This window comes from Mucor mucedo (genome assembly GCF_025094135.1).
Source record: "Mucor mucedo strain NRRL 3635 chromosome Unknown EV154scaffold_2, whole genome shotgun sequence".
Classification (NCBI taxonomy): domain Eukaryota; kingdom Fungi; phylum Mucoromycota; class Mucoromycetes; order Mucorales; family Mucoraceae; genus Mucor; species Mucor mucedo.
This window is the reverse complement of record NW_026252286.1, coordinates 72,383-98,607: the sequence shown is the minus strand read 5'-3', so window position 1 is coordinate 98,607 and position 26,225 is coordinate 72,383. Positions and strand designations below refer to the sequence as shown.

Genomic DNA, 26,225 nt, shown 5'->3' with positions numbered 1-26,225 from the left:
ACTTCTATGCGAAGGGAGCGTTGAGAGGATCAATGACCTTACCAAGCTTAGTGATAATTCTAGGCTTGGTCATCTTCATGAAAGTTTGACGTGTGTTCCATTCATTACCAACAGGCTGGCTAATAGATCTTTCATATTGTTCCATAGTTTTAAAGGGGAAAGGTACAGAAGTAACACGGTATTTTTCGGCCTAAAAAAAATTATACATGATTTAATAAACAGCTCTGTTAAATACCCGTAATTTGTATTTACCTTCTTGTTAAGTTTCTCATTGATAATGACATGTGCAAGTTTGGCATCCTTTCTGTTTTGAGCATCAATACCTTTAGTGACTTTAAGAATCTTCTTCTTCTTAGACTTCTTGACACCTGATCCACCCCAAGCACCCCAACCAGGCAAAGTTAAATCCTCCACTTGATCACCGTCTCTCTCAATTTCGGCCATCTTTTCGTCTTCAAAATCGGCAACAACATCATCGTTGGCAAATGCTCTGGCAACAAGTTCGCGCTGACTGAAAGAAACCTTGTCATTGTGCACCATTTGATCGTCCTCGTCGTCGCTTCCATCGTCTGCTTCAGAGTCTGAATCGCCCTTGGCGAGCTTTGACTTGGCAATATTAGATGTGGGCTTGGCTGGTGTAGATTTAGCTGGTGATTTCTTTTCTTTTTTAGCAGCCTTCTTAGTTTCTTTAGGCTTTTCTTGAGATTTTATGGACATAATCTTTGTTAAATCAAGTTCCACATCCTCTGTTGTATCGTTAGCTGCAGACTTTTCACTCTTGGTCTTATTCATCTTGGATATACTGTGCTCAGCGCGAGTCTCTGTTTGACCAGAGATAGCCTTGTTGCTCTTGGAAGCTTTCTTGGAAAGACGAGATGTATCAGCCTGGAGCCAAGGATTAGCGGAATCATCGTTATTTAAATCAGCCAAAGGACTTTGGTTCTTTAAGTTGATGGGTGTAGATGTACTAGTTTTGTGAACAGCTGAATGCGAAATCTTTTTTATTTGTCCAGCTTGGTTAATAGTAACCATGCCAGTTTCATCATCACTCTCTTCTTCGGTAGCCTTGGCTTTCTTGATTTGCTTAGCTTTGGCACCATAAGCCATACGGCCGGGATTATTTTCGACAACAGAGTGGTTCGCTTCCTCCTTTTGTTCCTCGTCCTCATCACTGTCGGCAGCAAGCCATTCCTTTTCGAAATCAGCCACATCCTTCTTGGTGGCTTCTAATTGACGCTTAGCAGCGTCTTGCATGAATTTCATGGAGAGTAAACCCTTTTGGGGTTGGGTATCTTCGGCGATCTCGTCGTTTAACTTGGACAATTGATTGTTGACGTAAGTTTCGTCATTCTCTTCAGCTTCGTCACTATCTTCAGATTGATCACCATCGATTCTGCGACGAAGTTCTTCACCACGGCGCAATTGTTCCATAATAGCATCACGGGTACCTTCATCTTGTGTACCACGAGCCAAAGCACGTTTAGCCCATTTACTGGTGTTCTTATGCTTCAAAGACATACGCTCTTCAGCTCTGTTAGCAGCAGCATCCATCTTATCATCACCCTCCATTTCATGATCAATTTCAGCCACGTCAGCGATTTGAGAGGTCAACTTATCCTTTTCTTTACGTTGCAACTTTCTGTAACTCTTACTCTTAATCTTCTTGAGACGCTTGTTCTTGATTTCATGACGGAACATTAATTCACGCATCAAGCGAAGTTCCTTACGCTTTTCGGCAACTTCTTCCACCGTAAGTTTGTTTAACTTGAGAGCCTCAAAGGCTTCTAATTCCTGATCCTTCATGCCGGCATCAGCAAGAGCTTGAGCAATTTGTTGTTCAAGAGGGGTTTCGGCTTTAAACTTTTCAGCCATACCAGCACTAGTTTTATTTTCTCTGGGAGCAAGGTTATTATCGCGCAAGGGAAAAGAAAGATGCTCAGCTTCACGGTTCATTTTGATAGTGGGTTGCCATTTAGTGATTTCTTCATTGACAGTGGCAGAAGCGGCAGTACGTTCCATACGATCTTGGACACGCTTAGGGAGAGGAGCATCCAAAGCACGACGACTAAGATTCTTGCCTTTACCAGCTAATACTTCAAGACTGGATTTTAAGGTACCAAAAGCAGCCTCATCATCCACAGTACCCATAAGATCATTAAGACTCAGTTTCTTTGAGGCATCATCTTCTTCACGGGTGGCCAAGTTGAATTCACTTTCCTTGTAGGATTCATTTCTTTCTTTCAATTGACGCTTTTTAATGCTGCCTTCCTCCTCGCCGGCACGTCTACGCTTCTTTGATTCGATACTGTCGATCAAATCAGCAACTTGGTTATCTAATTCCATGTCTTCATCTTCGTCAGATTCATCATCCTCAATATCATCAAATCCTCGGAATTCCTCTTCCTCTTCATCACTAGCTTCATCTTTATCTTGATCTCCACCGAGCATTTGAGAAAGATCCATGTATCCTTCACCGTTCTCGTCCTCAGAATCTTCTTCCTCGTCGGAGTCCTCATTCAAATCAATTTCTCCAGTGCTAGGCTTAAGGGCCTTCTTCTTTTCTGAAGACTAAGGATAAAAAAAAATGTTGGGATATCATGGTATGAGCTATTTTCGTTTTTTTTTTTTTTGTTTTTTGTTTTACCTTTGTTGAACCTAAAAACTTATAACCGTCGAAACGCTCTTCGTCGGATTCATCAAAGGCTTCATCGGAGTCAATTTCCTCATCGTCTTCCTCATCGATTTCACCGGCGTCATACTCTAAATTATCTACTTCGTCGAGATCGTGACCCTTACGACGATCGGATTCTTCAGCTGCTTCAAAAACATCGCGGCTAAGAGCCTTACTGACAAAATCATCTTGGGCTGTCTTTTTTCCAAATCCACCCTTCTTTTTGGTAATAGAGGGCTTAGGTCCTCCTTTCTTTTGTGGGCGAGCCATGTTGAATTACAATTGTTTGAAAAGAGTTTTCGACAGTTTTTAACTTTTTTTTTTTTTTTCGCTCAGGGAGGCGTGACTTGGATTTACACTGCTGAATTTCAATAAAATGCTGACTGCTTTGTACTGCTTTTTTATTTCCTTCGTCTGGCCATTGAAGGGTTGGTAAGAACCTTCGTCCGAAGAAACCTTGGCCCATGATTTTGTTCATTTAAGTAACCATTCTAAAAAACCAACGGATGTTTTTTTGTTCACTGGAGTGTAATGCTTGAATCATTCCTCTGTAACATTCTACAGCGAGGGGAAAGCGCTGCTTCAAGAAATATCTCGTAAATCGTGGATTTTGCAAGAGAAATATATCAAGTTACAAGTTTCATTGCAAGTTGGTTCAGTGAATACGACTTTAAAATAGTTTCCTTTTTTGTAATAATTTTCTTTAGGAGTGTAGACGAATCAAAATTGAATATAGACATGGACGTCATTTCCGAGGAATTGCAAGTCCAGTGTTCTGCTTTGGATTTTTTCTTTTTTACTCTGTTTCTTTTTATTCTTTGTTTATGAACGACATGACTCAACCCGACGCTCACCAGATTGTTCATCCACAGCTGTCGACGGAGTCTTTTAGTAACCCTACATCTCTGGATGAAGACGAAGAAGAGGAATTGACCGAAGTACCGATTGTTCCTACAGATTTAGACACTAGTTCACAAACTGTGCGAGTAACAAGACCCGTACCACCAATCGACTTTGTTTTACAAAGACCACTAACGACCGAGAAAGAGTTGCTGGACATTGCCTTCAGGTAAATAAAATAAAGTAAAACAAGAGAGAAATCCAAGGGCTCAGCTTAACTTGTATAGACCTGCTGCATTAAATACCCGTGTAACATGTCGTATACACCGTTGCCGAGATGGTCTAGATAAATTGTACCCGCAATACCATTTATTTATTGAGCATTTAGAAACGGGAGAGATTCATCATGTCATGACAGCTCGAAAAAAGAGAAAAAGTAACACGAGTTATTACACAATTACGGGTATTTATCGTGAAAATCAAAGTGTACCAGAAGGGTACGTTGAATTGGGCAAAGTCAGGTAAGATTATAGATCTCAAGCTCAATAATGTGGCTCATTGAATCTATTAGATCCAATTTTTTGGGCACAACATTTGTTATATATTCGCATGGAAAGAGCCCATTGAAGAGAGAGATTGCCACGAAAAAAGATCTGCCAATTAGAGAGGAACTGGGTGCAGTTTTATACGTAGGTGTTTCTACCTTGATCTGTCTTGTTTATTTATCAATTGGAATATAGGATCCCAATATTCTCGGTTTTAAAGGACCTCGTAAAATGACGATACTGATGCATACGCTAACAAGAGACGGTAAAAGGCCTGAATATCGACCAGCCAAAGAATCTGAGATGCTTTTGAGTAAGTATCGTGATGGGGGTGCCAGAGATCTTTTAGTGCTTCACAACAAAAGTCCTCAGTGGAATGAAGGTAGGATGAAACTATAGTCATAGTAGAATAATCCTAATACTTGCTTAGAAACACAATCATTTGTTCTCAATTTCAATGGAAGAGTAACACAAGCATCTGTCAAAAACTTTCAAATTGTGCATGATAATGATTGTAAGTGTGAATGTTTTTGACTCCGACATACGCTGACATATTTAAATAGTGGATTATATCGTAATGCAATTTGGCCGTGTAGAAAGAGATTCATTTACCATGGACTACAAATACCCGATGTGCTTATTGCAAGCCTTTTCAATTGCCCTTACATCATTTGATGCTAAACTTGCCTGCGAGTAGTACATGTCACAATACCAGAAAGCACAATAAAATTACTCAATCTATTACAAGCTTTTTACTCTTTCAAAGCAACAATACTGCATACATAGATATACAAAAGCTTTCTATATATGTTTCTAAAATCACAAATACGATGCTAGTGACAAAGGACAAGTCGCTTTTGGTATTGAAAAACTATTTTATTTATTTATTAAAGCTAGGGGAATAGGATAGGTGTTATACATATATATTGGGTGGTATGATTTAAGGAAGGCAATTATTTTTTTAAAAGTTTCTTCCAGGATCCATTGGGCTTAGTACTTTCGTTTAAAACGATGCCAATACGATTGACTTTGCCAATTGATTGAATTTTTTCAGTAATGAATTCATCGCACGCTTTAACTGATTTTTTATAAAGGCGTGAAATGATATTTTTCTTTTTTGTGGAAGGCACCGGCGTAGGACCGCTTAATGGGACAGGGTTGTTTGTAACAGTTGTCGGAGGAAACACGAACTGCTGTGTAGATGGTAACTCCTTGTCCACTTCATTATTTTGGATGGTGTCTTTCTCGCTGGCATGGGCCGCTTTTTGAATGATAGAACTAACTGATTCATTCAATTGGGTTTTTTCTTGTTTCGCAGTGATATTTTCGTCTTGAGAACTATCATCTTGCTGATGATTGATATTATCGTCAACTGCGGTAATTTCTTTTTCAATTCCCAGGCTTGAAATGCTTTTCATAACAGGCTCTTTTTTGGGAGCTGTAGTGACTAATGACTCGGCGACAAGGTCTTCTTTGGGGGACGAGAAAATCAATGATTTGTTGACAAGCTTTTCATCTTCTGATGTCTTGACAAAAGGTTCTTCTCCTATGACTGCATCTTCTTCTTCAGTTGTTATGCTTGAAATGGTTTCCATGGCAAGCTCTTCTTTAGGGGCTGTAATAATCAATGACTCGACGACAGGCTCCTCTTTTGTGGCTGTATTTACTGATGAATCCTCCTCAGTTGCAGAGCTGCTGTCGTTTTCCGGGTCGCTTGATTTTTTTGCTGAGTGGTGGTGAACGAGTGACTCCATAGCCATACTGAACGTATCCCCAGAAAGAGTGATTGGATGGGGCTTCACAGAAGCAATGGGGGTCGTAGCGGTGATTTGGGATTTTTTTGCTGCTTTCTTGCGACTCTTTTTTGCGTTATACTTACTTGCGTTGGGAGATGATTTCATCAGTTCCTTTTCCCGCTTGCTTTGTCTTTTGGCGTCAAGTCGTTGTGCGACGCGTCTGTCGCTTCGGTTATTCAATTTGACGTCTGGCATCTGTGTGCTTTCTGAAATAAAATAATGAAAAACAGAAAGAAAGAGCGCGAAAAAATATAAAAAAATTAGGTTCTTTTATTCTTTTTTTTTTACTCCCACGATAATTTTTTTTTTATCTATCTCATGAACGCCTTCACCCAGTTTTGTTTCAAAATACTTCTTTGGCCAATCCGGGCAAGAAACTTTAAATGAGTTTAAATTTTTAGATCCTTTTAATAAACCTGTATGGAGAAACAAATATATTCCGTGTTTATCTATGATAAAGAACGGGTTAACATACAAAAGAAAACAAAAATCGATTGGAAGAATGGATTTTATCTGGTCTGATAGAAAAAAAAAGGAATTGACTAAATGAAGTGTGAAAAAAAAATGTATCTCTGATTTAATGTGCTTGCATGAACAGTTCGGGATCGAACGATCTGGACAACCAATTTACATAATTTTGTATACACATATTGATTAAGCTTAGTCAGGTATTATAGTTCACTATAATTTGTGGTTTTAAGAAGCAGAATTAATGGGACTCGTTACTGTTAAACATCCATTTCTAAAGGCATACTTCTTTCAACAAGTTTTCTATTTTGACCCCTTTCCAAATTTATCTTCAGCTGCTTTATTGTCGATTATTGCACTGTAAAAACATAAGTTATCATTTTGTCATCTTTTCCCCTTCCCCTACAAATGGTCCCTTGCTACTACCAAGGAGACTACACAAAGATAAAACTAAGTGCATAATCATTTTTGTAATCACCCTGCTGTTACTTTTAGAAACAAGAAACCCCGTACCGACAGAAAAAAAAAAGGCTTTATTGTTATTGGTTAGCGTAGCAACAGCGTGTAAGAATAAAGTTTTAATGAAAGCTGTGCCTACCCAGGAATTGTTAGTTTTATCATTACCATTTACGTTTACATGACTCTAACAAACAACAGCAACATTTCTAATGTAAAGACTCATGCTTTCCTAATGTAAAATGTTGGACCAAAGAATATGTTGGTATATACACTCGTAATAATTTTCAAGGACTTCAAACACTTTCTTTTAAACAAGACCTTATAGGTGCATGTCTTGCAATGCCAAAATCTGTACCTTCGCAAGATCTGTTTTGACTACACCTATTTTGACCGAAAAAAAAAAAAAAAAGATAAGAAACAGATAATAAAAGATAAGCCTCAGTTTCATGAATATATTTTACAAGTGTTTGTATGCTTTTGCTCAAACTATATTTAATATGTTCAGTATGTTTGTGGTGTGTAAACTAATTGCAGTTTCTTATCTGGCATCTAGATTTTTATTTTTACAGGTTTGACATACATAGTTTGTGGCAAATCCACGTTCATCCTTTTCTGTACAACTCATGTTTTTAAATAACAGCAGAATATGTTTATTGTCCGACGAAGTTGGAATTCATTATTGGCAGCATGGGGGTTCTATGTCACTGGTCACTGTATTGTTAATAGTATTGACTACGCAAACTTTCATCCCTTGTGAGAAATTAGAATAAAAATGAAAAAGGAAAAAATCGAACGAGGTATTTAATGTGGGTGTAGTATCATTGGCATATGTTATTCTTGGACGTGTTGCAGAAGTTGTCATTGCAGCCTTTTATTGTAGATGTATTCTTCTGCCTAAACCAGTAAGGCAATTCATATGAACGTGATCAATGGTTGTAGATTCTAAATTAAATATTACACAAGAAATCATTAGTTCGTTAATTTGATTCCTCGAAAACTTCTTTGGAAGGTAGACCAACCATCAATAGTAACGTTGATACTTTATTACAGTTAGTGTTGATGAGTGTTACTTTGGCCACGGCTACATCTGGATAATTTAACAATGAAAGTTAAATGCTTCACAATAAGATATTTATAAACCTATCGGGAATAAGAAATTAATTATCTGTACTTCTAAAGATGGATTGCTGGTAGTACAACTATATGGTCGGGAGCAAGTTATATTTATTCCAAGGATGCTGAACGTATTCTCAACCAAGCAAAATAGTGTAACCAGTTACAACAATATATAATTTACAAATATCCCATCTATTTCTCTTTTTCTCTTTATCCTTTGCTGAATGTACATATAAATAATTTCATTCCTTTTATTATTATTTATTTATTTGCCCACACATTCATTAAACAATTATTTCATATACAAACTTGGATTTTTTTTTTTTTTTTGACAGTCTGCAAAAAAATAAACCTCCTTTAAACCCTAACAACCCACCCCATCCCTTGATTTATTAAAGAAAAAAAACCTCCTCTTACACAACAAACATTGTTATTCTCACTCACTTACTATCTCCTAATTCTTTTCTCTTTCACATTCTTTATACTTTTTTTTTTGATATAAAATTTTTTATGGTGCTTAAATAATCATGACACAAAATCAACCAATCACAACAGCTGTCCAAGTTGGTAAAAATCACACACACACACACACACACACACACACAAATACAACTTATAATTTCAGAAATTAAATCATTTTCTTTTTAGCACTTCGAGTAAGACCTTTAACACAATCCGACCGATCCCAACCACGGTTCTCGCATTCCACTAATTCCGACGTTATAAAAACTTACGAAAAATCAATAGCCATCGTTCCTCACCAAAAAACATTTCAATTTGATCATGTCTTTGATGCTAGTAGCACACAAGAACAAGTATTTACTTCGGTAGCCTCTAATTTTGTTGACAGATTTATAGATGGTAAAGAAAGATATAAATAAAATAGTACAGATGATTAACCCTTGATGTAGGCTATAATGTTACTATTTTAGCTTATGTAAGATCTGAAAAACTTGTATTTTGATCGACCTTAACTAATTGATTACATATAGGGCCAAACATCATCTGGTAAAACATACACTATGGGTACCGCCATAGATGATCACATCGGTGCAAACCCAGATCAAGAAGGTATGTACAGATAAATAATTAGAAAAAAAAAATTGAAATATTAACTAACCATGGCTTATAGGTATTATTCCTCGTGCAATGTCCGCATTATTCCATAGATTAGACGATATTCAAAAGGAATCGTCGCCATCACCACAATTAAAGCGAGCACCGTCTGTACTAAACACATTCCCCCCTACGTCGGGTTTAAGAGCTCCAAGGAAATCAACATCCACTGTAAAATTAAGACCTGTATCAATGATGACACCCCCTCGACGTGGATCCAATGCCACAACTATACCTAATACTATACCAACTACAACCAATGATAAAGCAACTCGTTACACTGTCCATGTTTCCTTTATCGAGATTTATAATGAGGAATTAATCGATTTATTAAATCCAGCTCCTCCTCATGAGAGAGCACCTGTCACCATACGAGAAGATACAAAAGGACATATTATATGGACAGGCTTAAGGGAGGTACCTGTTGGAAATACTGAAGATGTTCTTAGGTAATGATGCAATGCATTGCATTATATATAAACAGACACTCCAACAACAACAAAAAAAGAAAAAAACAGTACTAACCTGACATTCTCCCTTTTTTTATCAATCAGACACCTTGAAATGGGTACAAAAAATCGCGCAACAGGTTCCACAGACATGAATGCTGTGTCATCTAGATCACACGCTATTTTCTCTGTAACACTGAAACAAGAGAAATGGGTGCCGTCCAACAAACCAGCCACCAAAACCGTCACACCTCGACATAGCACATTAAATGTTAAAGCCTTAATTGGACAAATGGAAAAACAACAAGGAACTGTCACCCCACCCGATAGTGAGCAAGGTGAATGGATGATTGTCAATTCCAAGTTTCACTTTGTAGATCTTGCTGGCTCTGAAAGATTAAAAAGAACCGCTGCAGAAGGAGATCGTCGTAAAGAAGGCATTAATATCAATGCTGGTTTGTTAGCGCTTGGTAATGTTATTTCTGCGCTTTCAGATCCATCTTCTAAGAAATCAACACATGTACCTTACAGAGATTCAAAACTCACACGGCTGTTGCAAGATTCATTGGGCGGCAATTCAACAACTTTAATGATTGCTTGCGTTAGTCCTGCTGAAATTAATTTAACTGAAACTATCAACACTATCAAATATGCATATCGTGCACGAAACATTCGCAATAAATCAGAACGCAATGAAACTGAAGAATGGATGACTAGCGATAATTTGGATCATTTACGACAGATTATTTCGAAATTAAAAAGCGAGGTCAAATCACTAAAGGGAAATAGTCGTGGCACACCATCACCAATGTCATCTAATGGATCGCCAAAGTCGCACACTTTTGTACATGGCATTGTATCACCTTCATCTTCCATGTCAGACAATGATCCACAAACATCAATCTCAAACACTACAACAATCACTCCTAATAGCTCATCATCATTAGAGTTATTCGACACTCTAACAAACAACCACCATCCAACAGTTATGGATCTTCGACGTCAAATCGAGGAACTACAAAACCAAGTTACTGTCACTCGAGAACGGAACCAACTGGTTGAAAAAGAACTTCGTCAGCAAAAGCCCGATATGGGTGGTTCAGCCTTCCAACATTTAGTCGAACCTGTGATTGAAGAATATGAAAAATCGATATCCGGGCTCGAGTCCCAATTAGCTATGGCACGCGCTGCATTGACACACTCGGATGAAGCTTTGGTAGAGCAACAAGCTAAAATTGAAGAGTATCAAAATTTACAAAGCACTGAAGTCTGCGCACTCAAGGATCTCCAGGATCGTCTGAAAACGGCACTTGACCGTGAGCAGGTATCCGAAAGCTACTGTTTAGAGTTAGAAGGTCAATTAGAAAAAGCTGTGAGTGACGGACAACGTGACCAGCAAATTCTTTCAGAATTAAGGGAAAAGATCATGAAGTTTAGAGATATGGACGACCACACTGAACAATACATTAGTGATTTAGAAGCTCGTTTATCAACTGCAGAAACTGAACGATTAGAGTTGACCGAAAGAATTGCAGTACTATCCGACCGAAAATTAATTACCACAGAGGAGACAACAGATTTACTTGAAAAGGATTTATTGAGGAAGGAGCTTGATCAATGTCAAACGCGATGTGAGGAGCTTGAAAAGGAGTTGAAGATGACGAAGGAGCAAAATGGCAATTTATCGACCTCAGAAATGGCTCGAATGATATCCGAAAAGGAATCTCATGTTTCTGAGCTTGACGCACGTTTAAAAGAAATTGAGCAAATGAAGTTCGAGCTTTCTCAATTACGAGATACGCATCTAGAAGAAATCCGACGCCTTGAAGCCAGTATGTCAGGTTTAAAGGAACAGTGTGTCGAATACCAATCTCAGTTATCCAATGAAAAGTTACGAAGTCAATCATTGCAAGATAAAATAGATACATTGGAAAAATCTTCCGATTCTCGCCAGGGAGATATAGATCAAGCCAAAGCAGATTATGCAGACCTCTTACAACAAATGCGCAATCAAGAATCACAAACACAAATAACTTTACAGCACGGCCTGGATCAACTTGAGAAATTTAAAATGGATATGAATGCTTTACACCTTGTGGAAGAGAAACAAGATGCTATAATACAAGGCCTTGAACTAAAATTGGAGGAAATGGATCACCTTCTATTCTCACTTCGTTCTCAATTAGAAGCGCGTGACCAGACCATTCATCATTTGGAAACGGAAAATGCTGCCAAGACAGAAATTGCAGTCAAGATGAAGGAACAATTGGATGATGTTTTGAAGGATGTGTGCGGTATGAGTGTTGAGAAAAAACAACTCGAGCAGGTGATGCAGGTTATGGAAGGGACACTCAGGTTACAAGAAGTTAAATCAGATATATCGATAGAAACTTTACAAGACATCCAGTTTCATGATAAAGTTCGCCAGGAAGAAATTGAAGAGAAGAGAAAGACTGTCGATTTATTATCTGCAGAAAAACAAGTATTGTTTGAATCGCTTCAGCAAGCTTCACAACGTGCATCTCAGGGCGATACAATGGTGAAGAATCTGACTGTTGAATTAGATGAAGCTCGACATTCTCTTACAGAACAAGCGGGCCTTGTTAAGGAACTCAAGCACAAGCAGGCTGAAGCTGATGTCGGAATACAACGTGTTCGTGCTCTTGAAGATCGTGTACAAAGTCTAGATCAAGAACTTGATCTTCAGCGTAAAGAGAAATTGGCTAAAGAGCAAGAGTGGATTGAACTTGAACATGCCGTTCAAAATCAGTTAGTCCAAAATCAAGGTTTAGTCAAAACTATATCAGAATTAGAAACCACCATCAAAGAAGAACGTGCGCTTGCTTCGTCCCAGGATTCGACAGGCATGATTTCTGAGCTTGAAAGCAAACTTGAGTCTTTGCAGCAGACTAAAAAGCATGAGGATGAGCTTTGGAAAGCCCAAATGGAATCCGTAGAGGAAGAATTACTTCTTTCACGTAAAGAGAGTCACGAATACTCTCTCAAAATCAAGATATTGGAGGCTTCTTTAGATGATTTAAAACAACAGCTTGTACAAAGCCGACGCTTGAATCTTGACGAACCAAGAGTCTTACCTGCTTCTGATAGTGAAAACAGTGAATCAGATCTTGAAGATGATCTGGTATGTAACTCTATGGATTCATCTCATCAAGATTTAATTGAGAAGATTTTGCAGTTACAAGAAGATAACTCGCAGCTATTAAAGCATAATGATAATCTCGAATCACAGCTCATCTTACAACGTGGGCAACTCACTCTCGAAACCAAAAATCTGGAATTGGAACTGATGAAGTTGACTGCCGCAAATGATCGTCTTGAAAAGGAAATGGAACAAGTAATTCCTAGAAACAACAGCAGTAACTTTTTGGTGCATAATAGAGACTCAATGCAGTATACTTCACCTCCTCAAACACCCCGTGTCTCTTCTCCTCCTCCTCCAAGCACAAGTGTCAGTACTGGAAGTTTAATTCATTATAAAATGCAACGTGATATTTCAACTTCAAGCATTGCTAAGCTATCAAAATCTGGCTCCTACAGATCGGTTTCTGCCATGCTTCAAGATAATCAACTTGAAGAAGATAACTACAAGAGATTATCCAGTATATCTATGAAATCAGAGTCGAACAACCGCCCTACTTCTTCACTCAGAGCTAGTCGTAATGCTATCAATTCTAATAATTTACCTCCTCCCACCGCACCACCTTCTAATCCTCTCCCACCTATTCCTTCGCCTTTACCTGCATTGCCTAGCTCGCCTACAATGGATTCATCCGCTGGAAGCGAACCTGGGTCACCTCCTATGCATCCTATCAGTATCAATGCATCAAGCCAGTCTTCGTTACATCGCCATGATTCCACTACATCTACTAGCTTTAGCGAGATCATGAACTCTACCTCCTCTGGTAATTTTACTTCTGAACAGTATGATAAACTAATTCGCTCATTACAAAGAAAGGCTCAGTATGCTGAAAATGACGTGAAAGCTCATCAAGATGTTATTACCAAGTTGGAATCACAACTATCCCACTCTGAATCATCGATGCGCGAAGTGAAAAAACAATTGGATTTACTTAACCGTGAAAAGCAAGCCTGTAGTATCGAGATTGAAAACTTGAGAACCCAAGTGAACCAAATCCAAACACAGCAACAAAGTACAACGGATGAATCGGAACAGGAACGTAAGGAATTGTTAGAAAAATTGGAAGCACAAAAGATCTTGAAAGAAAAGGCTGAAAAGGCTAGACGTATTCTTGAAGATCGCATGGATGAAATCATGAACAAGAAGAGTAAATTCATGTGCTTCTAATCTCTTTTTCTTATCTTCTTTGTATAGTTTTCATTCTTCACTACCGCCCTTTTTTTTATACATACTAATTATTTTTATGCCCACTACTTTTTTTTTCGAATCCCTCGTATTCGATGTACTATTTGATATTTAACCTTGAGACACTTGTCAAAATAAATTAAACCTTTTGCAATTTTACCATTTTTTTCATAACCAGAGAGTCTTTATTTATCTTAACGTTCTAGTAGTATTTTACTACCTTTAGATTAACATATATTAGTAAACTAACCCAATGTGAGTCTCCGGGGGATCATTTTTTCCTTGCCTATAAACTTAGATTTGGCCTATCGCTGTAAAAAAATATGGGTTTGTTACCGCTTACGAACCGTATCTTAATCATTGGAAGGTAGGATAATACAATGAGCCACTCGACATATCACGGAGTACCTTGCATTTGAGCATTATAGACAAAGGTAATACCTAATGCTGTTTTGATAACGAACCTTGATTCGTTCTTTAGACAACCCTGAGTTTAAACGTGGTGGCTTTTTATATTTAAACCCTGGCGGCTAGAAAGACGTTGAGCCTTAACTTACCTTACATTATTACACATGAGCTTAGTACTTCAGTCAAGAGCCCGTCTCTCTGTTCATTTAAAAAATGCTTCTTCAAGAAATTACTCGACCACAGTAAGCCCTGAGCGCATGAAAAATGCTTTGAAATATTGCAAAGATTCTGTCAGGTAAACCACAAACTTGAAGACTGTAGAAAGTACAAGTATGACTCATTTATTGTAGACAACGAGATTACGAAGGTTATCTTTGTATACCTTTTTTTCCAGCCGAGTTAAGAGATACCCAGTATGCTATCAGAGCCTTTAATGTGGAATTAGCTTCAATTCGTGAAAATGTGTCAAAGCCTGAAATTGGCAAAATGAGAATGAGCTTTTGGAAAGACACCATCGATAAAATCTATGCCGTAAGTGAGATTATTTTGGAGAGCGATTACCATTTTATTTACCACAATCAATAGGGAAATCCACCAGAACAGCCTATTGCTTTAGCTTTATCAGAAGCATTAAAAACATCAAATATGTCAGCCATGTGGATGAAGCGTATCATTACAGAAAGAGTGAGGAAATAGCAGTTGTTTTACAAAATATGTTCAAGAAACTGATAATAATTCTAGACGAGTAATTTGGATGACCACCAATTTATGACCATTAAGGATATGGAAACCTATTCTGAAAATACCCAATCCAGTTTATTATATCTTCAATTAGAATCACTGGGTGTCAAGGATGTTAATGCAGATCACGCTATCAGTCACATTGGAAAAATGATTGGTATTTCTACCTTTTTACGTTCATTGCCGTTCCATGTTAGTCAAAAGCGTCTTGTTTTGCCTGCAGAAATCACAGCAAAGGTATTGAAATAAAAAAATAGAAGGACTGGAGTCAATGTATCTAAAAACTATTTAGCATGATATCTCCCAAGAAAATGTCTTCCGTGGAGAAATTGATGGTATGGAAGATGCCGTCTATGATGTCGCAACTGCCGCATATGATCAACTGCTCACGGCAAGATCTTTACTTGATCAAATCCCCGATGCTGCTTTCCCAGCTTTACTATCAGCTGTAAGTTTGTCTTATTAAAAAAAAATACTAAAGTGATATTCATGAGCATTTGTAGGTCCCTCATGTCAAGTACTTGGAAAATCTTGAAAAGGCGAACTTCAATGTATTTGATATCAAGTTACAGAAGAAGGATTGGAAATTGCCTTTAATTATGTGGAAACAATTTAAAACTAGAACCATTTAAAAAATCTCCACTTAGAATGTGTATATAAATTAACCTAATCATCATATAAAAATCGCCTACTGTCTTTAATGTATGTCCTTAAAGGGTCAATGAGGTGTGGAAAAGGTAAAAGGAGCTTTTAATAGCCCTAAAAGTTGATTATCTAAAAAGTGTATTATTCTTTATTCCCCATTATGGATATGTGTATATTTATAATCAGGAGTAATTTCGAGTAAGGATTGATATTCAGAACAATGAAGAATTAACGGACAAAAACATCAGCTCATACGACAACTATGGTTGGACATTCCAATTTATTGGTGCAGGTTGAATGTTTATTTCAGTTGGATAATCAATCAATCCGTCAACCCAAAAAACGACACGAAAGATCGATATACTATTGACGAGGCATAAGAATACGTCTGCTCCCTTTCTGGTCTCTATTTGGAAGTAGTGTGACAATGGTTTGATACGATATTTCTCAATATCAATATATGGGAGGTCGTAAGAATTAACATTTGAAAAATGCGACTTTTGGCTCCGAGTCGCTGGTAGCACTAGCACGATTGTTTGAAATTAATCTCTCGTCTCAAGAAGCACTGAAACAATTTTTAAAAATGATAGATTCCCGTCATTTGAGACAACTGTTTAACTATTACCTAAACAACGGGAGTAAAAAAATGAGTAGACACCGTATTTCATTCTTAACTAAAAAGGCGAAACCCCATATTTGTCGTTGTTCACAAAAAAAGAAAACAGTGCAAAAGCGATGACTAAGAATGGGAAATCACTTTATTTTAGAAGTGCACGTCTGCCCTCGTTCTCACTTTGTGTATGCCTCCTCAAGGTAGCACAGATAAATTGCATTCGTAAATCAAGTATTAACTGATGATCATAGCCACTAAGAAAATGTTATGAGCATACGACAAGAAAAAAAATCTGTCTTGACACCCGAGTCATTTGGGCGCTCTTCAACCCCACCGTCAATTGGTCACTTTTCTGAAGTTCAATTGGTCAGCTTAAAGAATACACCTTTTGCCCAAAATGAATTCGTAAAAAAAGAGTGTCATATGTTTTTAGAAAACAGTGTCGCACAATTCAAGAAAAGAGTGTTGTGCTTCATAAAAAAAAAGATGTCGCATACAGTAGTTGCAATGCCTATGGGTGGTTTTTATTTTCTTGAACAACTTTATGAGTTTGAAACTTTAGACATGAACATCTATGCAAGATTAGAGATAGGTATTGTTTGTTACACATAAATAACCATGTTTGTGGCGCGCCAATTGATAATTACGACATAAATAGATAGACACAAATAGATGGTAATTGGCCAAAAGATCCTCCTAAATTGAGAGGGGTGGGGTCTAAAAAATGCCATGTTGGAACAGCTCAACTCGAATTTCCAGTTTATTATAATTTTACTAAATAGACTTGTATTCTTTCTTTCTACATTTTCATTCAGAGATTATAAAAGGAGTGCAGTAAGTAATATTAAATTTAGTAAGGGTGATTAAGTATTTCACCCGGGGACAGTCTTTGCGAGAGAAGAAAAAATGTGAGTATCCCTTCTTTATACTTCTTTCCCGATGGGCCTACCTATTTAACGATTCTCTTTATTTTGGACTTAAATAAAATTCATATCATGAAAACGTTGTATATTAAAAATTAATAATAGGAGTATTTTTCGTTTTAAAAAGTTTATACAGCAACAGGAGAAATCTATTTTAAATCTTTTGTGTGTGATTCCCAAATTGTGCTGTATGACGATCAATTATTTTTATAAAGAAAATTCAAAATGGGGTATTTTAAGCTGTTTCTCTTACAGTTATAGGTTTTCAACATAGTGTTGATTATCAATGATTTAAAAAATGAATAAAAGCTGTGTTTAATCTCATCGGTCTCCCTTTTTATTTTGTTCATCTTTTCTTTTCTTTTTTTTTCTTTCTTTGTCCTTTTTTTTTTCTATTATTTATTTTCGTAGTGACAATATTTAATGTTGATTTCTTATTCAGTCGTCTTTTTCAGTGCCATTGTTTGGCAACAAGTTAACTCAGCAACAATCACTAGTAGCGGGTATGCTCCTCAATTCTCTCCGATCTTTCCTAATCTCAAGACACCCACCGGTGTGGTTACATCGTATAATCCCGGACCTTATGATATTTCTGCCACATTATCCACTGAACCTCTTACTGGATTTCCTGAGCCATGGGCGGCACCTCCTACGAATTCTGCGGAGGTCTTGGCTGCATATAATTCAATTGACTGGAGCAAAGTACCCAATGCGCCTGTTAGAAAACAAAATCCGGATGGTACTTGGGTAGTTAAGTCTGACGGTGCAACTGATCCTTACTGCTGGTGGTCTTCCACTAATTGCCGTACTCCTAAGGCATCTTATTTACCTCCTGATATTTACACCTGTCCCAATAAGGGAGATTGGGGTCTTAACCATGACGATGGACCGTTCAATAGATACACGGATTCTAACGCTGCTATAGAAAATCCGTACGCTGAACCTGTTCTTTATAATTTTTTAGCTACTCATAATGCACACTCTTCACTTTTTGTAAGTATCCTGTCAGAAAGAAAAATAATGTCTTTTCTAAATCTTTTCTTTTCTTTGTGTAGTATATTGGTTCTAATGTCGTCAATTACCCCGCTGCAGCAAAACGTGGTTTAAATGATGGACATCATCTTTGCGTGCACACTTGGTCTCATCCTCCTCTTACTACCCAGACAAATTCTCAAATTGTTGCTGAATTCTATTGGACGCTGAAAGCAATTAAGGCGGCTACGGGTGTCACCTCTAAATGTTTCCGTCCTCCTCAAGGTGATGTTGATGATCGTGTACGTGCTATTGCTTGGCAGATGGGCATGCGAAATATTCTTTGGGACGCAGATACTAACGATTGGGCCATGTAAGCTGACTTGTGTTTTATTAAAACAATTAAACCCTTTCTAATCACCTTTTTAACTCATTTAGGCCTGCACCTGGTGGAGGAAGCCTTTCTCCCAAAGTAGTGGACTCTTATTTTCAAGGTTGGATCAATGCTTACAATTCTGGTAAAGATACAGCTGGGCATATTGTCCTTCAGCATGAATTGAATAGTGCCACTGTAAATATGTCCATGTTTTGGTTACCAAAAATTCAGAATGTTTTTAATGTGGTTCCTGCTTTGGCATGTAATGGTATTACCCAGCCTTATTGGGAGACAAATTTTGTATACCCCATCACAAATCCCGTAAATCCCCCTGCCACGTATACTGTAACTGCAACAACTACAAAGGCGGAAACAACAACATCGGCAGATTCCTCAGTACCTTCAAATGCAAACTGTTTACCAGGATCGTTTGGTTATGGCTTTGGAGACGGTTATGGCGGGTATTGTTGTAAGACTGAACAAGACTGTCTTGACAACTGTCTTGGGGGAGCTTGTACCGGCCCTACCAACCCCGTTGCTACTAATACCCCAGTAAATACAATTAGAACCAGTACAATTACCACAGCCAAACCTGGTACAACTACTCGTACCATTTCTACAAAAACTACCACTAAAAAAACTACAACTACAAAGGCTACCACGATTAAACCTACTCCTTCTGCTGGTTCATGTATTGCCGGCTCCAGCGGTAAAAAGCTAGGCGATGGTAAAATTGGTTATTGTTGCACCACAAGCGATGATTGCCTTGATGTCTGTCGAGGTACCGCGTGTGACGTATAGGCTTGTAGTTTTTTGTTGTTGTTGTTAGAATCAATGTATTATTTAATTTTTTTTATTAAAGCAGAACCTACCTGATTTCTTGTATAAATATTTTTAAACTTTACCTACAATGGTTAGATTGAATCTGTCAAAAGATTTGACAGAGATGATTGAAATAATGGCATGGGACAACTGAGATCTTCTTTTAGCAGCGCAATTATTTGGCATTTGTAACAATCTCTGCCAGTTTGTATCACATTGCTTAACGTATTTGTTGTTACAAAGTATGTATACATTTATACAATTGCATTAAAGGCAAAGGAAATATAGAATGAATTAAGAAGAATTATGTAATTTTATTTACATCTCTGTAACAAAAAAAGTATTATAAAGGGATCATATTAAATGTGGTAAAGTTTCTAACTATCAGTGAGGAGTGGAAATTTATAAACCACAGGTACCGCTACGACAGGTTTCAAGACAATCGTCGCTAGAGGAACAACAGTAACCGGTCTTACCGTTTCCCTTCTTCTTTCCTCTGGCACCAGCAATACAGCTGGCAGTAGCAGTGGGTTTCTTGGTGGTGGTGGTAGCCTTCTTGGTGGTGGTGGTAGCTTTCTTGGTAGTAGTGGTAGCCTTCTTGGTAGTAGTGGTAGCCTTCTTAGTAGTAGTGGTAGTCTTCTTGGTAGTAGTAGTAGTCTTCTTGGTGGTGGTAGTAACAGGCTTGTTAGGGTTAACTAAACCGTTACAAGATCCGCTAAGACAGTCATCTAAACAATCAGATTGGTCCTTACAACAAGCACCATTGTAGCCATCACCTTGACCTAAACCAAATGAACCGGCGGTACATGTGGAAGGAGAACCGGTAGGAACAGGAGCGGGAGAAGCAGTGGTAGCAGTAGCAGGAGGAGCGGTTGTGACGGGTGCATTAGGGTTAGCCTCACCGTTACAAGACCCACTAAGACAATCATCCAAACAGTCAGATTGGTCGTTACAACAAGCACCGTTGTAACCATCACCTTGACCTAAACCAAATGAGCCGGGAGTACATGTAGAAGGAGAGCCAGTGGGAACAGGAGCAGGAGAAGCAGTGGTAGTAGAAGCAGGGGGAGAAGGACCAGAGTTACCGGCGGGGTAAACAAAGTTTTCTTCCCAATAAGGTTGAAGAATGTTGTTACAGGTTAAAGCAGGGACAACATTGAAGACAGCTTGAATCTTGGGCATCCAAAACATAGACATGTTTACGGTGGCACTGTTAAGTTCGTGTTCAAGAACAATGTGACCAGTCTTGTATTTTCCGGCCTTTTCGTTCTTGATCAAACCTGCAAAGTAAGCATCGACCTTCTTGGGGGCAAGATCACCTCCACCAGGAGCAGGCATAGCCCAATCGTTGGTATCTTCATCCCAAAGAATGGTTCTCATACCCATTTGCCAGGCAATGGAACGAACACGATCATCAACATCACCTTGAGGAGGACGCCAGCACTTGACGGTAACACCAGTAGCTTCCTTGATAGCCTTAAGGGTCCAGTAAAGTTCAGCAACAATTTGGATGTTAGTTTGAGTAGTCATAACAGGATGAGACCAAGTATGAGAACAGAGTTGATGACCATCATTTAAACCACGCTTAGCAGCAGCAGGGTAAGTAGCAACATTGGAACCAATGTACTACAAAAAAAAAAAAAAAAAAAAAAAAAAGGATGATTAATATGAAAATCATGCGATAAATACATTTTTTGCTCACTTACGAAAAGAGTGGACTTTTGCTCAGTCTTTTGCAAGAAATTGTAGAGAGCAGGCTCGGCGTAAGGATTTTCCTTCTTCGCGTTTTCGTCAGTGTATCTGTTGAAAGGTCCATCATCGTAATTTAAACCCCAGTCACCCTTCTTGGGACATGTGTAAATATCATCAGGTAAATAAGAAGCCTTGGGGGAGAGACAATTAGTGGAAGACCACCAACAATAAGGATCAGAATCACCATCAGAATCAGATACCCAGTCACCGTTAGATTTTTGCTTTCTGACGGGGGCTTTGGGGACCTTAGACCAATTAATCAAGTTGTAGGCAGCCTTGACTTCAGCAGAGGTGGTGCTAGGAGCTTCCCAGGGATTAGGATAACCACTTAATCCTGAGGTGTCCAAAGTATCAGTAGGCTTATACTGATTGGGATTGTAAGAGGTGACAACGCCAGTAGCCTTCTTCATGTTGGGAAAGATAGGAGAAAATTGAGGAGCGAAACTGCTACTAGTGGTAGTAGCAGCATAAGCTTGAGCAGCACCAGCGATAAGGAATAATGAGCTGGTAAAAAGCATAAGGAATGGGATTGGAGGTTGTAAGGAAAAGGAAAGAGCGATTAAAGTACAAAGAGAAGTAGAGGACAGTGAAGGTAATATATATCATTAAAAGTGGTTACACCGTACGCTTTCAAACAAAAATGGATTATTTATAGGTCTTTATAACCATTATTGGTAGTATAACCCTTTTTTTATTATATTTTAAATGGAGACTTTTTAACACTGAAAGAAAAACCGACATTTTAGAAAGAGATTACTAAACATATTATTACACTCACACTCAAACGTAATGCCACATACTCCATACCTTCGAGCCATTTCTTGACAAGAAAAACCCAACGAATTGTTTCCGCAGCAATTGGAAAGAAATAAAAGAATCAACGTAAGTTTAAAAATGGCTCTCAGGAAATGTGAAGGATTGCCTCAAATGGATTGAGTACGACGTGAAATATTCTACAACTCGGTAATTGGTAAGATTATCCTATTTGAAAATTAGACCTAACAATATCATGTATGCATACTACCGTGGATCAACTTTGCATTTAAGTTTGTAGTTCCACACATAATAAGCCTGTGCATATTTATATAAACATATAAATCAAATAAAAGTTTTTTTCTTTCTTTTTTTTTTTTTTTTTTATTCGCACTTGCTGTTTTTTTTTAATCGACTTGTGGATCTGGCCCTTTTTTTTGCCCCCCGAAAATTTTGGTTCTAGTGACATTTGTCACAGAAAAAAATTAGTTACCGGCCCTCTCGGAAATTCTTGTATAATAAATCTGACTTGCATAAGATTATTGGATAAGTCGAACTTTGAACACATTTTGCTAGGCCAAAGTATATTTGATTGAGTAAATTTAGTAGCTAGCCTGTCTTATTTTTAAACCAGACTTCGGAAACGAAGAAGATGAGTTAGACCATCATTTGAAGGTAAAGCTAAAAAAAAACCACAGCAACGTTTAACGCACCGATTTGGTCTCGATTCGACCTAATTGATTAATTATAAATAAGTCTTGAGTAGTTTCTATTAAGGCAAACCGCTAGTATGGCCCTTTATTAACACTGTAACGCCGGACAAGTTTCTTAAAAATGATTATACCGCATTTTTATTTTCTTTCCTACCAATGCAATGAGATTTTTGTTAATGACGACTAAAATTTACTTAAACGAGCCTACTTTGGTTTTTTTTTTTTTTTTTTTTTTTTTTTTTTTTTTTTTTTTTTTTTTTTTTTTTTTTTTTTTTCATCAAATTCTCCTTGCTGCGGGCGAGGAAGTATGGCTAATAACATTACCGGTCTTTCTGATATATGCACTAAGTTTTACGTTCATCTCCAACACGAGCCGTTCTGTGGTATATGAACCACAGTAATTGAATACGGCAATATTGGAGACATTTATTTTAACTGATAGGCTATTTGATGAACGATGAATGACCATGAGCTTTGCTCTTGTTGAAAATAATTATATGAGGCAATAATAAATTCTACTATGTACAAGCAAATAATAAAAAGTTTTCTCAATGAACTATTTTATCTGTGTGACTTTTTGATTTGTCTATGAACGAATTGTGAACACCATTGTTCAATATGTTTTACTACCTGTTGAACTGTAGGTTCAACCTCATTGAAATCAAGCAGAGTAACAGTAAAAGCGATTTTGTTTTAATGATGAGAATAAGTAGCTTCAAAGATATTTTACTCATACTATCGTTGCAAAATACTTTAAAGTTTATTTTGGGAATTTCCAACGTTTCCTGAAATATATCGTTGTCGACAATATCAGGCGTAAAAGATGTTTGCTGCGGTTCAAGCAAATGCAATTCGTCATCTAAGACGCTTGCATGCAGTGAATATGTTGATATTTTGTAATATGCAATGGGGCAAATGTTAGCATTGTTATTGTATTTTCTGTATTAACACTTGTGCTAGTTCTAGATTTTAAATAGAAAGATCTATGCTCCCGCCGTTTGTCTCTTAATATTGTTGCATCTATCTATGTTTACTACTTGACAAATGTATAAAACATTATGTGTGCATAATTTCTTCATCATTAACTTGTGATTTACTTTTTATTTTTATTAAAATTAGGGAAAATAAGGAAAAAAGCCGATTTGACCACAGATAATAATACAATACTCTAAAATAAGTACCTACTACTTCAACTCAAGGTCATAGCCAGACTATTATAGTTATTTATATAGTACGTCAATTTCTGTGTATCACATGACATAGAGAAACCTTGGTAGAAAGAGAGAGAGTGTGTATGTGTGTTAATATTTCATTAAAAAATAAAATGATACCAATGTTACCATTATTCAATCGACCTTATAATACAATAAGCATATCTAACATCGGGGTGTAAAAGCTGCCATTGTCAAAAATCAGACAGCATTTTCTCAAAATAATTGAACTGAACACTATAATCTCTTAAGCTTTTTAAAAATTACTTGTTCACTAAATCAGCATGAGTAACATCGTCTTTTTGAGATCACTCTCTTCACGAAAATTTGGCCTTTCTGTAAAGAGTTACTGCTTTCAGGAGTGGATATCTCGAGTAAATTAGTTGCAGCAGGTACAAGAAATTCAGTTTGTTAATTCAAAACATTATTTAATTATAGGACGTAAGTATTTCTCTTATTATAGTCGGTCTCTTTTTGTTCAGAATGACCGGAGCTTGTAGAAGCCGAAATGTTACACTTGTCTGTCGGCAGACCTCCTTTTATTTTTGTCAAGTTTGCTTTTATCGAATTCTTTAACCATAAGTAAAATTAAGCTTTATTGGTGAAGAGAAGGAGGCTTTATATTGGGCATTAGCCTTATACCAAGTTTCTTCTATAGTTTACTATTTATGGGTTATCATAAATTGTTATTGGTCACCTACTATACAAATAGTATACACGAGACTTATTAAGATTGGATACCACGCATTTCATAATTTGGGTCTATGTCAGCTAATGGTAAACACATACTTGAAATGATACATTAAAGCAAAAAAAAAAAGGTAACGAATAAATAAAATGCAACTTCAGAATTTTAACTACAGTCTTTGAAATTAAAATTATCCTTAGGTCTGAGTAACCCTTAACTATGTTATTCCCGGTCAAGGTCTTCGGGCACTGTGGGATACATCCATATGTGTATTTGTGTTTTTTAAACAAAAACGCTATTAACTGCAGTGATACTCTATATCCAACAGGAGATTATGTCAGTAGTATTTTTTGGAGATGCACGCTAATCATTTTTATTTTAATCTCAGACCGTATTTCTTGAACTTATTACGTAACTTTTAGTCAAAAAGGTCTATTCTTGTTCGAATTGCTTATTTGCTTATGGTGCGATCTTTTTTTTTTTTTTTTTTTTTTTTTTTTTTTTTTTTTTTTTTTTTTTGGTACTATATAAATAGCGGCTAAAAAAAAATGCACGCCAATTTTTTTTTTCTAAAGTCCTATCAAGGTGTCCAAACATATGTTTCTTGCATAGCTAAAATTGCCACGTTCTTTTAATCAAACAGCATTATGCGTTGGCGGGTACACATGGCATTCCGACAAGGAAATATAAACCGGTTTTCAACCAGTTTCAAAACAAACATTAATCTGCTGAAAATAGACCTAATTACCCTGAAAATTGACAGCCGACGGTGTTCCAAACATATTTTTGATATTCTTTTCGTTTCCATGGCGCTATAAAAAAAAAATATAAGCGCGCTTGGCGAAAAGTGTATATTTAGAAAGAGGAAAAGAAACGATTATAAGCCTGGCGGGAATAAATTTGATTCTTTTTAAAGAGAAAAAAGAGGAATGACAGGCGGTCCCTGCCGACCTGAGTGGTGGTGTAGGGCCACCGCAAGCAACAATAAGCTTGATTTTCTCCCAGGAACAGACAAAGTTTAATTTACATCAAAGTATGACAGATAATTTATTTATAGATTGCCCGTAAATTTGTATGACGGAAATAATAAAGAAAATAGGATCTTCGAATTATTGGGCACTAACCCTATTGTAACTTTTCTGCTGAAATTCCCACACAAAAAGGTCCAAGTGTGCTTTTTCTCATGGCTTCAAAAAAAAAAGATTTTAGAGGGAAGTTTGATCTTGATACCGCCCTGTAACACATGGAAACTGCACACACAGAATCTCAGTCAGGCCACTAAGACAGTGGCAGCCAGTAAAGTTTACACATGACTTGTTTCAGTGGCAGTTTAATCTCAAGATTATATTCTAAATTATGTTGTACACGAAAAAAAAATCGTTCAGCCAAAATCACTCTTTTTTTTTTTCCAACTGTGTGCGATTCAGAAGAGTAAAAATTACTATTTTGGCAGAGATCATGTTATCTCCCAAAAAGTGTAGATGCGTCCAACGAAAAGTCTCCATCTTTTTCATTCAGAATTCCAGTTTTCCTGTAGCACGGATTGAGCACGGATTCAATCCACGCCTGAGTTTGGTAAAAGGGACGTGATTAAAATAAACAAAAGAAACTTTTTTATAAACAAGATTGGTCCATATGTTTCCTCACTGATTACCAGCAGTATATAGCTGAATGTACGGATTATAAAAAATAAGAGCACAAGATAAAAATTGAGTTTCCTATCATTAGTACAGATAAAACAAGAAATCAAGTCCTTAAAAAGTAGTGATAACAAGCATCGAATATTTTGACACTATGAGGCAA

At 37.2% G+C, this 26,225-nt stretch overlaps 7 protein-coding genes across 7 annotated transcripts; 4 read left to right on the top strand and 3 right to left on the bottom strand.

Annotated features, from left to right (window-relative positions):
- Window positions 1-4: 4 nt before the first annotated feature.
- EV154DRAFT_410421 (small-subunit processome) lies at window positions 5-2,941 on the bottom strand (the record flags this gene model as incomplete). Its single annotated transcript, XM_051595398.1, has 4 exons — window positions 5-190; window positions 253-698; window positions 831-2,568; window positions 2,645-2,941. The coding sequence occupies 4 exons, from the start codon at window positions 2,939-2,941 to the stop codon at window positions 5-7; spliced, it is 2,667 nt and encodes an 888-aa protein (XP_051463398.1).
- A 342-nt stretch (window positions 2,942-3,283) lies between these two features.
- Window positions 3,284-4,910, top strand: EV154DRAFT_490068 (Tub protein). The gene is made up of 7 exons (XM_051599384.1): window positions 3,284-3,320; window positions 3,379-3,740; window positions 3,799-4,032; window positions 4,083-4,200; window positions 4,252-4,438; window positions 4,487-4,570; window positions 4,620-4,910. The coding sequence occupies exons 2-7, from the start codon at window positions 3,496-3,498 to the stop codon at window positions 4,751-4,753; spliced, it is 1,002 nt and encodes a 333-aa protein (XP_051463397.1). The 5' UTR covers window positions 3,284-3,320; window positions 3,379-3,495; the 3' UTR covers window positions 4,754-4,910.
- Window positions 4,911-6,114, bottom strand: EV154DRAFT_490066 (uncharacterized protein). The gene has a single exon (XM_051599383.1). The coding sequence runs from the start codon at window positions 6,045-6,047 to the stop codon at window positions 5,010-5,012; it is 1,038 nt and encodes a 345-aa protein (XP_051463396.1). The 5' UTR covers window positions 6,048-6,114; the 3' UTR covers window positions 4,911-5,009.
- A 2,003-nt stretch (window positions 6,115-8,117) lies between these two features.
- EV154DRAFT_546851 (uncharacterized protein) lies at window positions 8,118-13,979 on the top strand. Its single transcript, XM_051604716.1, has 6 exons — window positions 8,118-8,462; window positions 8,544-8,756; window positions 8,807-8,832; window positions 8,888-8,966; window positions 9,028-9,460; window positions 9,566-13,979. Exons 1-6 carry the CDS (start codon window positions 8,423-8,425, stop codon window positions 13,785-13,787), a joined length of 5,013 nt encoding a protein of 1,670 aa, XP_051463395.1. The 5' UTR covers window positions 8,118-8,422; the 3' UTR covers window positions 13,788-13,979.
- Window positions 13,980-14,699: 720 nt separating this feature from the next.
- On the top strand, window positions 14,700-15,586 carry EV154DRAFT_535368 (Squalene/phytoene synthase; the record flags this gene model as incomplete). The annotated part of the gene is made up of 5 exons (XM_051604068.1): window positions 14,700-14,744; window positions 14,799-14,897; window positions 14,955-15,191; window positions 15,247-15,402; window positions 15,458-15,586. The coding sequence occupies 5 exons, from the start codon at window positions 14,700-14,702 to the stop codon at window positions 15,584-15,586; spliced, it is 666 nt and encodes a 221-aa protein (XP_051463394.1).
- Window positions 15,587-17,547: 1,961 nt separating this feature from the next.
- On the top strand, window positions 17,548-19,284 carry EV154DRAFT_433790 (uncharacterized protein; the record flags this gene model as incomplete). Its single annotated transcript, XM_051596744.1, has 3 exons — window positions 17,548-18,128; window positions 18,191-18,480; window positions 18,546-19,284. Exons 1-3 carry the CDS (start codon window positions 17,559-17,561, stop codon window positions 19,282-19,284), a joined length of 1,599 nt encoding a protein of 532 aa, XP_051463393.1. The 5' UTR covers window positions 17,548-17,558.
- A 423-nt stretch (window positions 19,285-19,707) lies between these two features.
- Window positions 19,708-21,575, bottom strand: EV154DRAFT_475777 (uncharacterized protein; the record flags this gene model as incomplete). The annotated part of the gene is made up of 2 exons (XM_051597997.1): window positions 19,708-20,931; window positions 21,012-21,575. The coding sequence occupies 2 exons, from the start codon at window positions 21,573-21,575 to the stop codon at window positions 19,708-19,710; spliced, it is 1,788 nt and encodes a 595-aa protein (XP_051463392.1).
- Between the last annotated feature and the right edge of the window lie 4,650 nt (window positions 21,576-26,225).

What these genes read in the sequence shown, in the direction of transcription:
- EV154DRAFT_546851 (XM_051604716.1), top strand. Translation starts at nt 8,423, where the DNA reads ATGACACAAAATCAACCAATCACAACAGCTGTCCAAGTTG. An exon ending in ATGTTACTATTTTAGCTTAT is followed by an intron (nt 8,833 to 8,887) that starts GTAAGATCTGAA and finishes GATTACATATAG; the next exon opens with GGCCAAACATCATCTGGTAA. An exon ending in AATACTGAAGATGTTCTTAG is followed by an intron (nt 9,461 to 9,565) that starts GTAATGATGCAA and finishes TTTATCAATCAG; the next exon opens with ACACCTTGAAATGGGTACAA.
- EV154DRAFT_490068 (XM_051599384.1), top strand. Translation starts at nt 3,496, where the DNA reads ATGAACGACATGACTCAACCCGACGCTCACCAGATTGTTCATCCACAG. An exon ending in GTTGAATTGGGCAAAGTCAG is followed by an intron (nt 4,033 to 4,082) that starts GTAAGATTATAG and finishes TGAATCTATTAG; the next exon opens with ATCCAATTTTTTGGGCACAA. An exon ending in AAGTCCTCAGTGGAATGAAG is followed by an intron (nt 4,439 to 4,486) that starts GTAGGATGAAAC and finishes ATACTTGCTTAG; the next exon opens with AAACACAATCATTTGTTCTC.
- EV154DRAFT_490066 (XM_051599383.1), bottom strand. Translation starts at nt 6,047, where the DNA reads ATGCCAGACGTCAAATTGAATAACCGAAGCGACAGACGCGTCGCACAA.